The sequence below is a fragment of the Ahaetulla prasina genome, chromosome 3 (genome assembly GCF_028640845.1).
Source record: "Ahaetulla prasina isolate Xishuangbanna chromosome 3, ASM2864084v1, whole genome shotgun sequence".
NCBI classification, from domain to species: domain Eukaryota; kingdom Metazoa; phylum Chordata; class Lepidosauria; order Squamata; family Colubridae; genus Ahaetulla; species Ahaetulla prasina.
The window spans coordinates 63,003,216-63,019,843 of NC_080541.1; the positions used below are offsets into that span (position 1 = coordinate 63,003,216).

Genomic DNA, 16,628 nt, shown 5'->3' on the forward strand with positions numbered 1-16,628 from the left:
TTGACAAACCCTTCTCATTTGACACATTAAATAAAATTGTTTTTTGTCCACCAGTCAGTTTTAATGTTACTATAAAACCATTACTTACTTGTCATCATTTGTATCTGAATCATTTTGTATGGGAGAGATCAGATCAACATCTCCTGGCTCCTGTTCTTCTAAAACCATGCTATTCCCATTGTATTTTTCTGCAGTAAGTTTAGTTGGGTGAGGAGGAGAACATTCAGAACTTGGTGCTTGGTCTTCTTTTGAGAGTTCTTTCCAGCGATACTAAATGGGGAAAAATGTCTTCACTAGTTGAATCTTAAAAGAACAATATACAGGTAGTCCTTGCTTAACTACTCTAACTGGGACCGAATTTCTGTTACTAAGTGAAATGGTTGTTAGGGGAAACATTACGTGACTGCAGCAGTTAGTGATGACAGTTCTGGTAGTTCTGGTGCCGTCATTAGCAGAAGGAGAAAGATGGTGAAGGTCAACTGAGAGTGGTGGAATGGAGGGCAGCCAAATGGGCAGAGATGGGAAGGAGAAAGGCATGGGAGTCGAAGCACACACACTGCAGTTCTGATAGTGGCTGAGTTACCAAGCATTGGAATTTTGATTATGTCACTGCAAGGGTGTTGCACTGGCTGTAACTTAGAGGACCGTCAGTTACTATCATGAGTTCAGTGCCATTGTAACTTTGAACAGTAACAACAAACGTTCATTAAGGGAGGACTACCTGTATTCTGCTTTGGTGAAATTTACTATGACCCATCCAGTGTGACTTAAAAAGCAGACAATGTATTTACCTGCATAGTGGAATCCCCCATTATATATTTTGCTCCTTCTATTACAGCCATATATGAAAATCTTAGTTGATCAGGAGTCTGAATCAGTCCCATCCGATATTTTCTCATATCTAATAATATTTGCTTGATATCTACATGAAATGGGTCATTTCTTTTTTTCATCTGAAAATGAAAAAAACAACAAAATTTTGATGGCAAATCAACAGACTAGTTCTTTTCAATTTTCATTTGATTTTAGTTTTAACCTGTCTTAGGATACTTGAGATTTTTTTAAATTAATAATTTTAATTTCTGTGGCAGCCCATTTGTACAATATCTGGGTAGCTAGCACAGATTAAACATTAATGCAAGAATGAAATGGCCATTCCAAGGGAAAAGATCACAATGTACAAAATACATGTATACATCTAGCACTCCAGTCCAATGTCTATGGAAGAAAGGCGGTCTTCAAGCTTTTGTAGAAGGCAGACTAAGACTGGCTCAAAATCATCTAGACTAAGGGAGGCCTAGACCTCTGAGTCTACTGATTTCAAAGCCAACACTTTAATTACACCAAATGCCTCTTCATTATGACAGCGAAAATGGAAATAATACCTTTTCTTAAGCTGAGACTTGTTTTACAAATATACTGTAAATTCAGAGCTATAAGAGTTTTGCTACAATACACTATTTTCAAATCAGTGAAGAGAATAATGTGTAGTTTACAGTGTAATCCTCAAAATGAAAGGGACTTGTAAAATAAAACCAAGATTACTATGACTCTTTTTACTTTTCCTCGTAGAAATATGACTTTATTTCTGCTTCAGCAGCCTATAATTTGTTAGTGATAACAAGCTAGTTTTAGAGGTCTTCTGTTTCTTCATTTTCAGGAAAGACATTATTTATGAAACTGTCCAACCATATCTCAACCTGGAAATGGTTTAAGCAATCTCAATTTAGGGCACACATCTCAAGATGAAATATAACTTAATTCCATTTACTATTTCAAATAATGTGTGAAATAAGTAAACATACATCAAGCTGGGCACACTAGGCTAATTTGTGGTCCCAATCTGGCAAATCTTTTGCGTTTTGGGCAAGGAATCTGAGCTAGTTCATTCCTGCTACAATTCATAAATAAATGGTATTTCTTTCACATTAACTCACAATAATCTGGTTGTTTTTAGATAAATAAACCTACCACAATAAGACATGTGTCTACCAATGAAAATGTACCAGAGCGTCCAATTCCAGCACTACAATGAATGACTGCAGGTCCATGTTCAGAACTCAGAGATCCAGATTCTCTGACTTTAAACAAGAAGTTGAGGAATGAAGCTGGGGATTCAGGAACTCCAAAATCTGGCCATGTAGTATAATGAAAATGGAATATTATCCTGGATTCACCAGTCTAAAGAAAGAAAGAGCAATTTAGCAGGACACACCTGATATGCTAATGAAGCCAAGTAAAAGAACATGTACTAGTTCAAATATGGTGAGGGAAAAGAATGAATTTCATAAAAAAGTCGAGCTGGCCTAGAAAGTAAAATTCTGTGAATTCCTCACCTTGAAAAGCCTTCTGAAAAAATAATTTAAAAAACAAGACAACTGGAGAAAAATTGATTGATTCAATTGATTAATACTAATATTCAATTACAAGGCAATACATGAAATGAATTTATTTGGTAAAATAAAAATTCAATTAAGTATTTTCAATATGATTTCTTTTTCAGATACTTCAGAAATCTGATTTTCTTTTACCATACTCTACTCTATGGTATGAAACTCCCTCCCAGCAGTCCCATAAAATATCAGATTATTTAAATGAAGCATTTGTATAAGAAACACTGAAGAACATCAATAGTATCTAATCCTTTCTCTACCTGCTTATTGTCAGCCATTTCTCTGTGAACCAAGATGTAGGAGAATGACTGGCAGAGCCAGGGGGATTGGTAAAAGAAGAATCAGCCTAAAATCAGAACATAGTCACAAATAAACTAAGTCCACCCCCACCCCCCCTTGACTGCCATTGATCCTTATCTAACTGTAATCTGGTGCTGACCATTAGTTGAGAAGATTCTTGTGCATAGTCTTTTAGCACTATAACAGTTAAATTGAACATTCACAGGTGGACCTGGTCTTTTACACCTGACATAAGCAGTGTTTACACTCCAACTATTGAAAAGCTACACAATTATGAATGATTTTAAAAACATTCTACTGCACTGAAATTTGTTGAAGCAAAATTAAATTAGTGATAACATAATATTATGAAACTCTTTTTATGTGTTAAGCAGAATTTGAATGATAAACTTACATCAATACATTCTAGCTGGAGTTGTCGTACTGTGTAGTACGATTTGACATCTTCAGATTTTAGCCTCACACAAAATCCTGTTTCTCTGAATATCATTGGTTCCTCTTGTTTTGTTGGCCAGTACTGCGCACACTTCACCTACATTACAACATAATACTAAAATTTGTCATACACATTTGACATACATATATTCATTTACAGTTTGTGTAACTTATTTTGTATATTGAAAACAAATTTAGCATCATCCAGGTTCACAAAAATAATCTTCCAATCTCTACTAGATATTAAAATATGCATTTCAATTAAAAGTTGCAAGTCTAGAGTTCTTGATGAGCAGCCATATTAAATTGGATTAAGTTGTAGTTAGATTTCATAGCTGTATTTGGTTATGTCTGTCTATCAGCAGAGTGTATACCACTGGTATATTAAATTCTTATTCCATTTTCTATACATCAATTCCAAAGGATTGGGAACCCTATCAAATAATAATTAACTAATTTGAACCAAAAAAAAAGGACAACTTACCGAATCTTTCTCAACAATTCTATTAAGCATGACAATTGCTTTGGTCTTTTGTTGCCATATCATTAGCCAGAAATGGCAACATGTGTTAGGAAGTGGACCCTATACAAGAGAAAGGAACACTACATAAACTTAGAACTAAACATTTCCTGAAAGTCAGATTGTGGTAAAAAACTTTCTTCCCCCGCCCCTCCGCCTTTATTGTTTTTAGGTTGTGAACATGTCCAACATACCTTCCCCCTCTTATTTTCCTTACAACAACAACCCTGTGAAGTGGGTTGGGCTGAGAGATAGTGACTAGCCAAAAGGCTTTCACGGCTAAGGTGGAAGTTGAACTTATAGTCTCCCGCTTTCTAGCCTAGTGCCTTAACTACTAGGCCAAATTGGCTCTCCAGTTATTAATATAATATTGATCGTAAAGTATTTGGAGCACAGTACATATTGAAATATGGCCTATGTGTGAACATTCTAAGCAGAAAAAATTCCTGGGCCCTTTTCTGTTTTCAGTGAAAGGTGAACAATCTTGCATAGTTCTAGACTTCTATTAAGCACAAGAAGTGTATAACGTTGGCCAAAACTGCATATGATATACTAACAGTAAGATCAATATATTTATAAATATGAAAAATGCTTTTGTTATTTTTAGAATATCAGATTTTGATAGTGGATTGGATCAAAGTGCTACTGCCATTAAAAAAAAAAGGTAGGCAATGATTAACTAAGATACTGGCAACTTCAGAATGAAAAACTAGCAAAAATATTGTTCTACCTATCTCTATTAGCAGGTAATATTTCTGAAACTGATAAGTTAAATTTGGATCCAAATAAATTATAAATAAGTACATTTAAATTACAACTCTTAACATTTCTAAGAATTGTTCATTCTAGTTTAGCTGTTGGGAATTGCACTTGAACTTTAGATGGAAGATTTGCATATTCATTTTATTTTTAATAATATGTTTTATCTTTCTATCTGCAACAAATATTCAACCAACCAACTTGTATTTTCCTGAATTCCCCTCTCTCCTCTTTTTCAATGGCAGGTGTTATATACTTATCTAGTGTAATGATTGACATAGTAAATATTTTCATAAGACCAGTAATTTCACATTTGAGTTATTTAAGAACTTTCAAATATCTACCAGACCTAGGCATTTTACAGTTTCTGGGCCAAATCCAGCCCTTTGGCTGTCCTTGTCCAATCTGGGTGAGGTCAATCAGAACTTAGAAATCAAATATAATTAAGTGTATGCCATGTATGCAATACAACCCGATTGCTTCTATTTTGATGGTGACTTTTTTTTGTAATTTACGTGTGTGTGTGTGTGTGTGTGTGTGTGTGTGTGTGTGTGTGTGTGTGTGTGCCTATACACTTTTACAGCCTTATTGGTTAGGTCCTCCACAATAGCACCAGTTTCTCATGTGGCCCCTTGGGAAAAATAATTGATCTAGATTTAGTAACTTTTAATTATCAGCTTCTCTGTATTATATTGACCATAATTTAAGCCATCTCAGAAAGCTTCATTTCTTCATAAATTCAATTTTACTTCAGAGAATTATTTCATCATTCACCCACCATAGTTTATAAAGAACAGATCAAGTTATTCCATTCTTGTTTCCTTTCTTTTAATTCCAAAGCTGCACTAATAGAACAAAATCCTAAATTATATTAACTCAAACATTAATATTATACCCAAATTAAGGAAATCTACATTAAAGTTGAGAACAAGTTTGGTATAGTGATTAATAGCTTTAAATTGGAAACAAGGCTACTGTGATTTCTAGTCCTGCCTTGGGGGAATGCATCAGCTTGGTGACCTTGGGTCAGTATTTATCTCTCAGCCTTAGGAAGGCAGTGGCAAGGCACTTCCAAAAAATGTTGCCAGGAAAACTACATAGACTCACCATGTAGGCACCAACAGGAAAAAAGAGTTAATTAAGAAACAGAAAAGTAAGTCAGAGCAAGACTGGAAAAACAGAAATCAAAGGAACCAATATTAGGCCCTGACTATTAGAATAGACTATATAACATAATATGATCAAACTTTGTGTGACTTAAAAATCTAATAATTACCTGTGTCAATATATATCTTCTTTGAGCTTCTTCATTAACCACCAAGCTGGCATTGATGTAATCATTGTCAGAATTCTGTAGTATTACACGACTGTGATCATCTTGAAAAAATATTATCAGAAAAACATTAAGTTTAGTATTATTAGCAATGCTAATTGCTAATAATATACAAGAAACTGTACTTCAAGATCGACCAATTGGCCAACAAAATGCTTCTATCAGAACAATATATAGTGAATATTTTATTCTCTTTCAGGTCTATCTGGAAAAGGAAAAAAAAAGACAACATTTCCTTGAGCATAATACTGTAGGGGCAATGGGGGGAATGGAGGGATCCCAATTTATTTTATAGCACATTATTACTTGCAGTATACATTTAATAACATTAAATATTCTAATGTGAAAATTGAAATTATTGTACCATTAAATGTCATCTCTCTTTTATAGCAGTTGTGGAAAGAAATGAAAGCAATTTAAAAGTGACAAAATACACTAATGCAGAAACTCTAAAGTAATCTCCAAATGAAGAAGTAGCACAAGGCTTCTGTTGTGGTTCTAAGAAGCAAGCAAAATTTTAAGTGACATTATTGTTAAATTGCTTCAATTTCTCTAGGGGCTATCAATAAGTACACTTTACTGTCTCCAGTAAATACAAATTTGTCTCTAGATCTTTATATGTACCTAAATAATGCATCACATTCTGTATTACTTTTATAAATCTCCAGGCCTCCAGAAATTTAGTTAAAATATCTTCTTCCTGATACATAGTTACTGTGTGGACACAACATACCATAACCTTGGTTAGCTAGCCGTATTTTAGCCCATTGTTTGACTACTGTAAACTTAGTGTTTCACATATACTCAGAAAATCTGACTGAGTATACTATTGTTAAGTTATTCATGGGTAGCATGTCATGAAAATACTTCCTGCATAATTTTTCAACCTACCCATTATAAGTTAACACATACAATATGAATTGAGTGAACTGAGTGAAAATTTGAATTTCACCTTTTTAAATTTTACTCCACTTGGTAAAATTTAAATGGCAGAATGCATTAGCCCTTCAAGGAAATATTTCAATTTATAAGTTGATTAATTTTAGTAATTTTTAATTAATTAAAAATTAATTAATTAATTTAGTAATCCAATTTCCAAAGAACTATTTGCAAGTCCAGAATAACTACAGTATAAATTATTTCTTTCTTTGTTTCTTAATCTGTGACAGACACAAAATCTATCTTAAAATATGCTATGCCTTAAATCATAACATGTTAAAAATGAATCAAGAAATATTAAGTTCCATGCTTAGGCTGTGCATAGTTCTTTTAACAGTTAAAATCATTTCATTTGGATTTCAAGTTTAGAACCCATGAACTGACACTAGAATTACAAATTATAAGAGTTAAGAGGATGTATAAATCTAAATAAAATATGATATATAGTTCAAAACAGAGAACCAAGAACATCACCCTAGTCTTCCTATCACTGGTTTAGTTCTCAATTTGATTTTATATAAGTTTATGTGTCAGCATTTATACTTCACAATAAAGAAATATGCTTTAAAAGTCACTTTCAAGTGTTTTAGATAACTACTTTATCAAGAATGTCAAAGACACTGCCTTTTCCTTCACTGCAGACAGTAGACATAAACAGAAAATTTAGCCTTATGTTAAAAATATATGTACAGAAACTATTGAAAACATGTTATGTCTAGTTAGGAAAATCAAATAAAGATAATCTGTAACATTGAGGTTATGATAGCTTCAGAATACACTAAAATAATATTCAAACTTTAAATAGTGTTTCCTTCAACTTCAACTGTTTCAAAATGAATGATTAAGTTTCTTGTTTAGTATCTCAATTTATTGGAACTTAAATGTTTCTACTGAATAGAAACCAAAGCTTTTGTAAATACTAGATAACATTTGCCAACAGGAAAAACTTAAGACCTTGTTATAGTAAATCACAGATACTGGTACTAATGTTCTCGGAAATATGATGTCAGCAAGTATAGTTTTAACCAATGAATCACCAAGAAGTTCCTGTTTGATTTCATATAGCACAGAATTGCTTCATTATGTTTTGTTTTATCAATGTCAATGAACAAGATTTCTCTATATTTTGTCAATCTTCTGTTCTACATACACAAAACCCCATATAGATAATGAAGAGATACCAACACTACCCAGTGAAAGAGAAAGGGCCCTTTCTCTTTAAAAGAGTGTTTTTTTCAACAGTTCCTGTAAGTCAAACATTCAAGAACTTTTGAAAACTGATCTTTTTCAAGGAAAGATGTATTTCCTTTGTTTAGGAAATTATTAAACCAAAAAAAAACCCACACACATATACAAAACAACAACAACACACTTCCCTGATTCACAAACTCCTTAGTGTTCTGACCAAGGGCTAACACTTCAGCCAGGTGATTATGAGAAATTTGCTGTATTGATTTGATTATTGCTTAATCCATAACTTTGCTATTTTTTTTGGGGGGGGGACTGTCTAGTTTTTAAATAATCAAATGTAGAAAGTTATGCTTTCAGTAGTTTATCTCAGACAGAATAGATCCAATCCTTTGTTTCAGTGGAACAACCACAAATTTATGTCCCCTACAATCCTCATTTAGAAACTAAATAATATAACAGAAAATATGTACAGCATTTTTTTAAAAAAAATTATAGTGAGAATCCAGAAAGGGAAATATAAACATGGAATAGAAAAATGGTCAGATCACCAAAGAAAAATATTTGCAAGTAACTTCGAATTGTAGAGATTGTGTCAAGAATGCTAAAACTGACTTTGTCCTTGACTTCAAAATGGGAAGTAAGTTAGTCAGGGGGATTACAGATCAGTCAGCCTGATACTGATACCAGGAAAGATTTTAAAGCTTTTCATAAAGGGATCAACCCATAAGCAGCTACAAAGCAATGCAATAATTACCAGAAGTCACCATGGATGAATATGTGACTTATTTTATTTCACCTTTTGATTAGCTTAGTAGATTGCAGAAATGTTATGGAGAGAATACCTCTTGATTCCAGCAAAGAATTCAATGGAAATACAGGTAGTCCTTGAGTTACCACCACAGTTGAGCCCATACTTTCTGTTGTTGAGACATTTGTTAAGTGTGTTTTGTCCCATTTTATGACCTTTCTTGCCTCAGTTGTTAAGTGAGTCATCGCAGTTGCTAAGTCAGTAACCCGGCTGTTAAGTGAATCTGGCTTCCTCATTGATTTTGCTTGTCAGAAGATCGCAAAAGGGTATCATATCATCCTGGGTCAGAGCAACAGTCAGAAATATGAACCAGTTGCCAAGCATCTGAATTTTGACCACATGATCATGGGGATGCTGCAATGGTCATAACTGTGAAAAACAGTCATAAGTCAGTGTCACTGTAACTTTGAACAGTCACTAAATGAACTGTTATAAGTCGAGGACTACCTGTATTCCAAAGCAATCTAAAAAGCAAGCCCGTTGTGTGTGGGCTGCATAGCATGGGAACAAAACACATTGCTAGCTCAAATATCATTTCCGTTTTTTCTTCAAAGAGGAGAGACATATTAAGTGGTTAGAGGTAAATCCTGAATCCTATATTGTTCAATATTTTGTGGGTAAATGTTACTTAAATTTGCAGATAAAAATGCAGATAAATTTGAGAAGAACAGAATTCAAAATTAACGTATTAAGGGAAAGAGACTGAGAACACACAAATGGACTGAAATGTAGGAGAGACAAATAACTGTTAGAAAAAAGTAAGAGCAGTTAATAAGTGGAACCAATTACCTGGATACTTGGCCTCCTGCTGAATAAGTTTAAACAGAGACTGAACAATTATCTGTTGGGGATTGCATAGAAGAAGAAGAAGTTGTACTCAGGGGCCCAAATAACTCCTTTTGTCCTTTAATTCTATATAAATATTTGTATCTACCTCTTCTAATACCTTCATACCACTCAGAGTGGCCAACAGCTTCAAAAGATAGAACAGTAATTCAAAAAGAAATTGAAAATACATCAAAATGAGTGTTACAGCCCAAGTAAAATATTGGAGAACTCTTGCACTTTCCAAGCTTCTACTTGTTCAATTCTTTAAGATTATTAGTTAATTTAATTCTATTCAAACATCACTACATTAATAAACACAAAACACTCAGAAACTAATAGAATCAAATATACTTATCACAATACAGTTCTGACTGTTTGCTCCAAAGGAGATGATAAGTAACAAAGGAGACAGAGAATATATCCCCATCCCTTACTTCAACATTCTTAAGGCAAGTTCAGGTACTGTTTATTGTATACAAAAGATGCAGATACACAAAAATCTTAGAATTATTTGAAACATTAATATATAAAATTATTGTAGATTTCATGATATGATCACAGAGTGCTGCTGCAGCCTCTTTGTGATCAGTTTCAGGACAGAATACTGCTTAGAAGTCTTACATACAGTTCCACTCTAACTTGAGTTCCATAGAGATAACATGAAACATAAATCTTAAAGGAGACAAAAATTATCAAATCTTTATTTTTTATTATTTAGTGGGGCTGCATTACTAGCTGTCCAGGGCCACATGGGGCCTGTAGTCTGCAGGTTGAACATACATGAATTATAGTAAATGAAATCTAACTTACATGGGCTAACATCTCTGTATCTGTTCCGATTCCGGTTTTCTGCATACTTTGCCACTTTATGAGGATAATCACTGGATTGATGCCGGATATCCTTGAAAAAATAGCAATAGTTAACAAATCTTAATTGTCTGAAAAAAAAGATTTTTTAAAAAGATATTACACAAATCAGTCATTCTTTAAAATATTTTTTAATATATTTGGTGATATTTGATGAACTTATTTCATTCATTTTTCAAAGATTGAAAACTCAAGAACAAGAATGGGGAACTGATCATGTGTGACATTAATGAGCTCTAAAGCTTCCCTAAATAGGAAACCTTTATATTTTTCTACATGCATGGCTGTTTGACATTACTTTGCTTAGTGTAGGTTTGTTTCATTAGCAGAATTCTGACCTTTTGGGGGGGGGGGGTTTATAGTTATTTTGTCGACCCATGGCATCGTATCAATAACCTCACCAATATAAGCATTTATGGAAGACACATTTGTACTTTAGAAATGAAAATAAATTTTGAATAAGTTATTAAAAATGAAAAAAATCAGAATACCACAGTATTTAACATTTCTATTAAGCTACCACCAAAAGCAGATTAAAAAGTTATGCTCAATTTACTAACAACTGAAACATATAAGTATGAAATAGGAAAATCCTTGTGAAGAACAAAATGACATTAAAATTGCACATAGTATAAGAAAAAGGCCTTGAATTTATGAGTTCATACCCACTCCTTTTTATACCATACAGTCAGTCATTTGGTCTGTTAAAAAAAAGTCTCATTCAGCTGAATATGGCAGTAGTTAAAAGACATGGATAAAGTTAAGGTAACACTGCATTCATAGTAATCCAACCTGAGCTCATACACTGACTACTCCTGTACATCACAGGGGCTCTTGTCAGCAAGTAGTCCTTGACTTACGATCACAATTGAACCCAAAATTTCTACTGCTAAGTGAAACATTTGTTAAGTGAATTTTGGCCCATTTTACAATCTTTCTTGCCACAGTTGTTAAGTGAATCATTGCAGTGATTGTTAGTAACACAGTTGTTAAGTGAATCTGACTTCTCCATTGACTTTGCTTGGAAAAAGGTTGTAAAAGTGGATCATAGGACCCTATGACACTGCAACCATCATAAATATGAGTCAGTTGCAAAGGGTCTGAATTTTGATCACATGACCATGGGAATGCTGCGCAACAGTGTTAAGTGTGAAAAATGATCATAAATCACTTTTTTCAGTGCTGTTGTAACTTTGAACGGTCACTAAATGAACTATTGTAAGTTGAGGACTATCTGTATAATGATACTTTTGTTAACTAACTCATTAGCTTTACATAGAAGGCTGATCCATAAATGAAACACATTGAGAGGTTGCCACAGCACACTCATTCAAAACTAATCAATCCTATTTTAACTGAGTAAATTTTGGTCAAATATATATTTTCTTATAATTATCACTGTCAACATGTCAACGATCCATATGTATAAGCGTAACAGTGTTTAGTAGTTATTTTCAGTATGGGAAAAGCAAATGTTAATTTCCTTCTGCAGATTAGAGTTCTGTTTTTTTCAAGTCCATGAATTGGAGAAATGATTCCTATAGTTTTCTTGGCAAGATTTGCATGCTATTGCCTCAGAGCTGAGAGAAAGTAACTAGCCCAAGGTCACCCAGCTGGCTTTGTGCCTAAAGTGGGACTAGAACACAGAATCTCCTAATTGCTAGCCCGATGCCTTAATCAAACTGTTCAAACTAGAATTTAAGTTCATCCAAAGTGGGCATAGGAGAAGAAAAATTATACTAGGTATAAAATTAGTATTTTTAACATTACATATATTTTATCCATCCATAAGGAATGTAATGCAAATTTAACCAGTATGATTAATTTGTGGTAAAACTGTTGTGCAAACCCAGCCAAATGATTGAAGACATACTTAAACAAATTTAGCTAATGACCTGGTTTCACACTGTACGTTTTATTAATAGAAAAGCTTCCATTCACGGAAGATCCTATACCCATTTCCCATTGTTTCACCTCATCTATGCTTGATTTCAGTAAGAACACCATGCAGATAATTCTTTGAGAGAGTTCACAATTTGGGAGTCTTTTGTTCTGATCTAACAAGGCAACTCTTGCCTTAGAAAACATTATATAATTATAGCAGAAAGCTTAAACAACAGAGATGTAAAATCAACCCTTAGCTATTCATATAGAGATACGTTGATTTAAGACTCAAACCAGAGTGATAAAAACAACTTAATTTTTTCTACCAGCCTAAGAATTCAGTCCGTATTTTCTAAGACAGGGGTGTCAAACTCACGTCATCACTTGACATATCAGGACTTTTTTCCCTTCACTAAACCGGGCGTGGGCATGGCCAGTGTGTGAAATTAAAATCTGAATGGGCTAAAACATGGTTCAGTTAATTACAGGGGAGCATATGCAAATACAGATACTGATTCTCAATGGAGTTTGACAATTTCATTCAGGTTCCAAAAGTTCCAAGTTCAAAATCATGCTTAGCTTTTAAGAAGGTGCTAAATTTAAATAGCTACAATACAAATTATTAAAAAAATAATTTTATGGTTAATTATAATCTCGAGTCCCCAATCTAATTAAGCCATGTTCAGTTTAACACACATCATTATTGTGCATTATAATTACAATTTTGTCCAGGGAGGGATTTTCCTGCATAAGAAATTTCTTTCATCCCTTCTTCTGCTCATATGCTAAATTTCTTAACATAACATTCAATAATCTAGTTAAGTAGAATTCCTAACACAAGATTTCATGAAACCCAACTAAAAAGCACTTTGCTTATTTACCAATGGAAAATAGCTAATTTCAAATAAGATCCCTAAATTAGTTAAAATCATATTATATTGAGTATGCAAGTAGGCAGGATTGCCTGCATTGCAGTCACATTTTTATTATGCTTGCACAATTGTGGTATTTCACAAATTGCAAACATTTTAGGAACATTTTTTTACCAACTCAGCTACTTTTAGACTTTTGGTTAAAACAGACAATATCTAATGCTTAAAAAAAAAAAGAACCCATAAAAATTGTGTGCTTCAAGTACTATCATTGAGATTTATCTATAAAACTGAATCAAATTTCAGTTTGAAGTTTCAGTTCCGATCAGTCTGTGGCTCAGCATCCTGGTGATGTAAAGCCCCAGGGAGGAGCAAATCGCAGCAGTAAAAATTCATCACATTAATTGTGAAACTAGAAAGTTACACAATGGGACTCTATTAAAAATAGAGGGACTCTATTAAAAATTTTAATATGTTGAAAGGGTGCCAGTAACCATGAGCATAAAAGGTTTACTGTATACCCAAGTCAATAAAAAACCTCTTGATTAGGGCATTAAATAATTTAAATGACATCCACTTGATTCTCCTAATGGTTAGTTGAAACCGAATATTTCCTAGAATTTTTTGCTATTTTACATCAAAAACTCAGATTGAATTATGATAAGTCATCTTTAGTACTATTTCTGCCGGTGTTCACTTTAATATTACCATCACAGTTCTGACTGGAAGATACCAATTCATCTTTTCTGATTTATATTTGCAATCTTCCAACAGAGATAGGTAATACTTAGTTGTCATTTAGAACTATAACTTCACAACCTCCAGCTAACCTGTCCAATTGCCAAGAACTATAATTCAGTGTAACTAGTATATAACACACTGCCAATTCTACTCCTATGAAATTCTTAAAGAACATTGAGAATTTTTCTAACAAAAGCATCACACCCTCAATACTAATACTTCCCCCCCCTCCAATTACGTGTGCAATGTAAGCAATGAGATTAAATGGTAACTCAACCAAAACTTGAATACTTACAAAATATGGATAATTATCCTATGTAAGACCATCACAATGCCAAGAATCATATTTATAGATATAAATACAATACAGATGTCTCTCTGGAAAAGTTTAGGCAACTATTCAATTGTAAATGTATTCCTTTTTAATACTATTCCACTAGTTCATTCCTATTCAGCTTTTGGGGGAATATCCTTTTCTTTAGGCTAATACAGACATGAAGATTCAATATTTATATGCTTAACATTTAGGGTCATGCCTGCATCCTGCACAACCTCTTTCCCAAAGTTCTATCAAAAGAGGAAGTTTTTTAATTCCTTTTTAAAAAAAATTACTTTAGTGAACAGTTAAACCTGCTAACTTTTAAATCTAACAACTAACTAGTATCAACCAATTATTCTTGTGAGGACATAAAACCTATTTTTTTTAGTATTTCATAGGCATAATTGTTAACTATATGACTCTAAGAAGATACTGTTAACGCCTGGTTTCACAATCCTACTTCAGTGACAAGTCTGCCATACAAGTTTAGGAAAGTTGTTATTGTAATTTGACATTTAGCTACTCTTGTGTCCATTCAATAGGATCTAATTGAAATCTACAAGCAAATGCATACATCTGCTGTTTTGAACATCCTAATGTTATAAGAAGCAACTTTACAGCGAGATATTTCCTGTTTTAAATAAACTCATTCCATGCTAATCCTAACCAACAATCCCTTCCCATAAACTAGGATTAAGGCTGACCAAAGCATCTGGAAAGCAATCAAGGAAGTTTGTTCTAACCTGGGTATCTCAACACTGAGCACAAAATACACTTCACCTTATGAGAATCTCGCATCACACTATGATCACTTGCAATTGTCCTCAATGGCAATAACCTTTTCTTAGATGGCCCATTCCCTGTTAAAATACAGGTAGTCCTTGACTTATAACAGTTCATTTAGTGACTGAAAAAAGTGACTTACAATCATTTTTCATATTTATATCCGTCGTCTCATTCTCCCCTGGTCACATGATTTATATTCATATTTATATGCTTGATAACTGGTTCATATTTATGATGGTTGCCGTATCCCGGGGGTCATGCGATCATCAACAGAGAGGGTCTTCTCAGGGTGCCGTCCGCCAAACAATGTCGGCTGGCGGCCCCCAGGGGCAGGGCCTTCTCTGTTGGAGCTCCTACGCTCTGGAACGAACTTCCCCCTGACCTACGCCAAGTGCCTGATCTTCGGACCTTTCGCCGTGAGCTAAAAACATACTTATTTATTCAAGCGGGACTGGCTTAATAGTTTTATTAAATTTTAATTGGGGTTTTATTGTTTTAGGGTTTTAAAATTTTTAAATTTTTTAATGTCGGCCTTTTTGTAATATGCTCTATTTTAAATTTTTGTTTTAATTGTATATATATTGAGTTTTTATCTTTTGGCTGTACACCGCCCTGAGTCCTTCGGGAGAAGGGCGGTATAAAAATCTAATAAATAAAATAAATAAAAAATAAATAAATCTTTGGTGACCTTCTGACAAGCGAAGCCAGATTAGCTTAACAACCATGTCACGAATTTTAACAGCTGCAGCGATTCACTTAACAAATGTGGCAAGAAAAGTTGTAAAACGGGAGGGGGGGGGAGAACAGTTTTCTCGCTTCGCAACATAAACGCCGGGCTCCGTTGTGGTCGTAAGTCGAGGACTACCTGTAAGTCGAGGACTACCTGTATTCGTTCCAAGAGTTAAGAAGCTGGTATATGCAGGGAATCCCTCAAGACAACCACTTGGGGACAAACCAGCGGGAGGAGCTCAGCTTTGCGAAACTTCCTCGCCGCCTGAAGCCTTTGCCTCTCGCCGTCCTTGCCCGCCGCTTAAGCTGCGACTGAAGGCGCGTCGCTAGAAGCCTCTCGCCCGCCTCCCTTTCGGCCCTCAGTGCTTCTCCGTTCTCCTCGCGGCCCCCTCCTGAAGTTCCCGACATGCGCACTCCTGTCCCCGAGTCTCTGCTTGTACCTGAGAACGCCTGTCGGGGCCCGGCGGTTTCTTCTCCTCTTCCGTTTGAAGCGGCCTCCGGGGAGTTGCTAAACTTTCCCTCCCCCCTCCCCCCCCGCGGCCCCACCCTCACTCACCAAGTAGCGGGGCTGCCAGTCATTAGCATCGTCGACCTCCTGGAACTCCTGCTGTATCGTGGCGATGGCGGACATAATGGCGGCGATAGCCAGAAGGTTGGAGGAGAGCCGCTGGCAATCGGCAACTTCATCACCTACCTCCCGGAGGCTGCTGACAGGGCGAGGAAAGCGAGCCCGCCCCCTCCGCTGCTCGCGTTACCTTCAACGAGCTTCCGCACCGCGCACATACACAGCAGGCTCCTCTGGAGCCGACGCATGCGCGTGGGCCGCCTACTGGATTAGCGCTAAAACTCCGCCCGCTGTCGGAGAGGAGGGGGAAGAGAGAAAGCGTACCTGGGATTGGGTCATTGGTCACTTTGTGTGGTGGG

General features: G+C 35.0%; 1 protein-coding gene across 3 annotated transcripts in view; it reads right to left on the minus strand.

The window, feature by feature from the left end:
• Positions 1 to 16,547, minus strand: part of PTPN2 (protein tyrosine phosphatase non-receptor type 2) — a 20,667-nt gene extending 4,120 nt beyond the window's left edge. Inside the window, exons 1-9 of one of the 3 annotated variants that reach the window (XM_058177027.1) lie at positions 16,261 to 16,303; positions 10,317 to 10,407; positions 9,468 to 9,519; positions 5,684 to 5,784; positions 3,613 to 3,711; positions 3,088 to 3,225; positions 1,972 to 2,181; positions 792 to 953; positions 89 to 270 (exon numbers count right to left, since the gene is read on the minus strand). In XM_058177027.1, coding sequence (XP_058033010.1) covers positions 89 to 270; positions 792 to 953; positions 1,972 to 2,181; positions 3,088 to 3,225; positions 3,613 to 3,711; positions 5,684 to 5,784; positions 9,468 to 9,519; positions 10,317 to 10,407; positions 16,261 to 16,289 — 1,064 coding nt within the window. In that variant the 5' untranslated portion in view covers positions 16,290 to 16,303. Of the gene's footprint in view, positions 1 to 88; positions 271 to 791; positions 954 to 1,971; positions 2,182 to 3,087; positions 3,226 to 3,612; positions 3,712 to 5,683; positions 5,785 to 9,467; positions 9,520 to 10,316; positions 10,408 to 16,260 lie in introns of all 3 variants that reach the window. The other 2 variants (XM_058177028.1, XM_058177026.1) reach the window with 2 other exon arrangements.
• Positions 16,548 to 16,628: the final 81 nt, after the last annotated feature.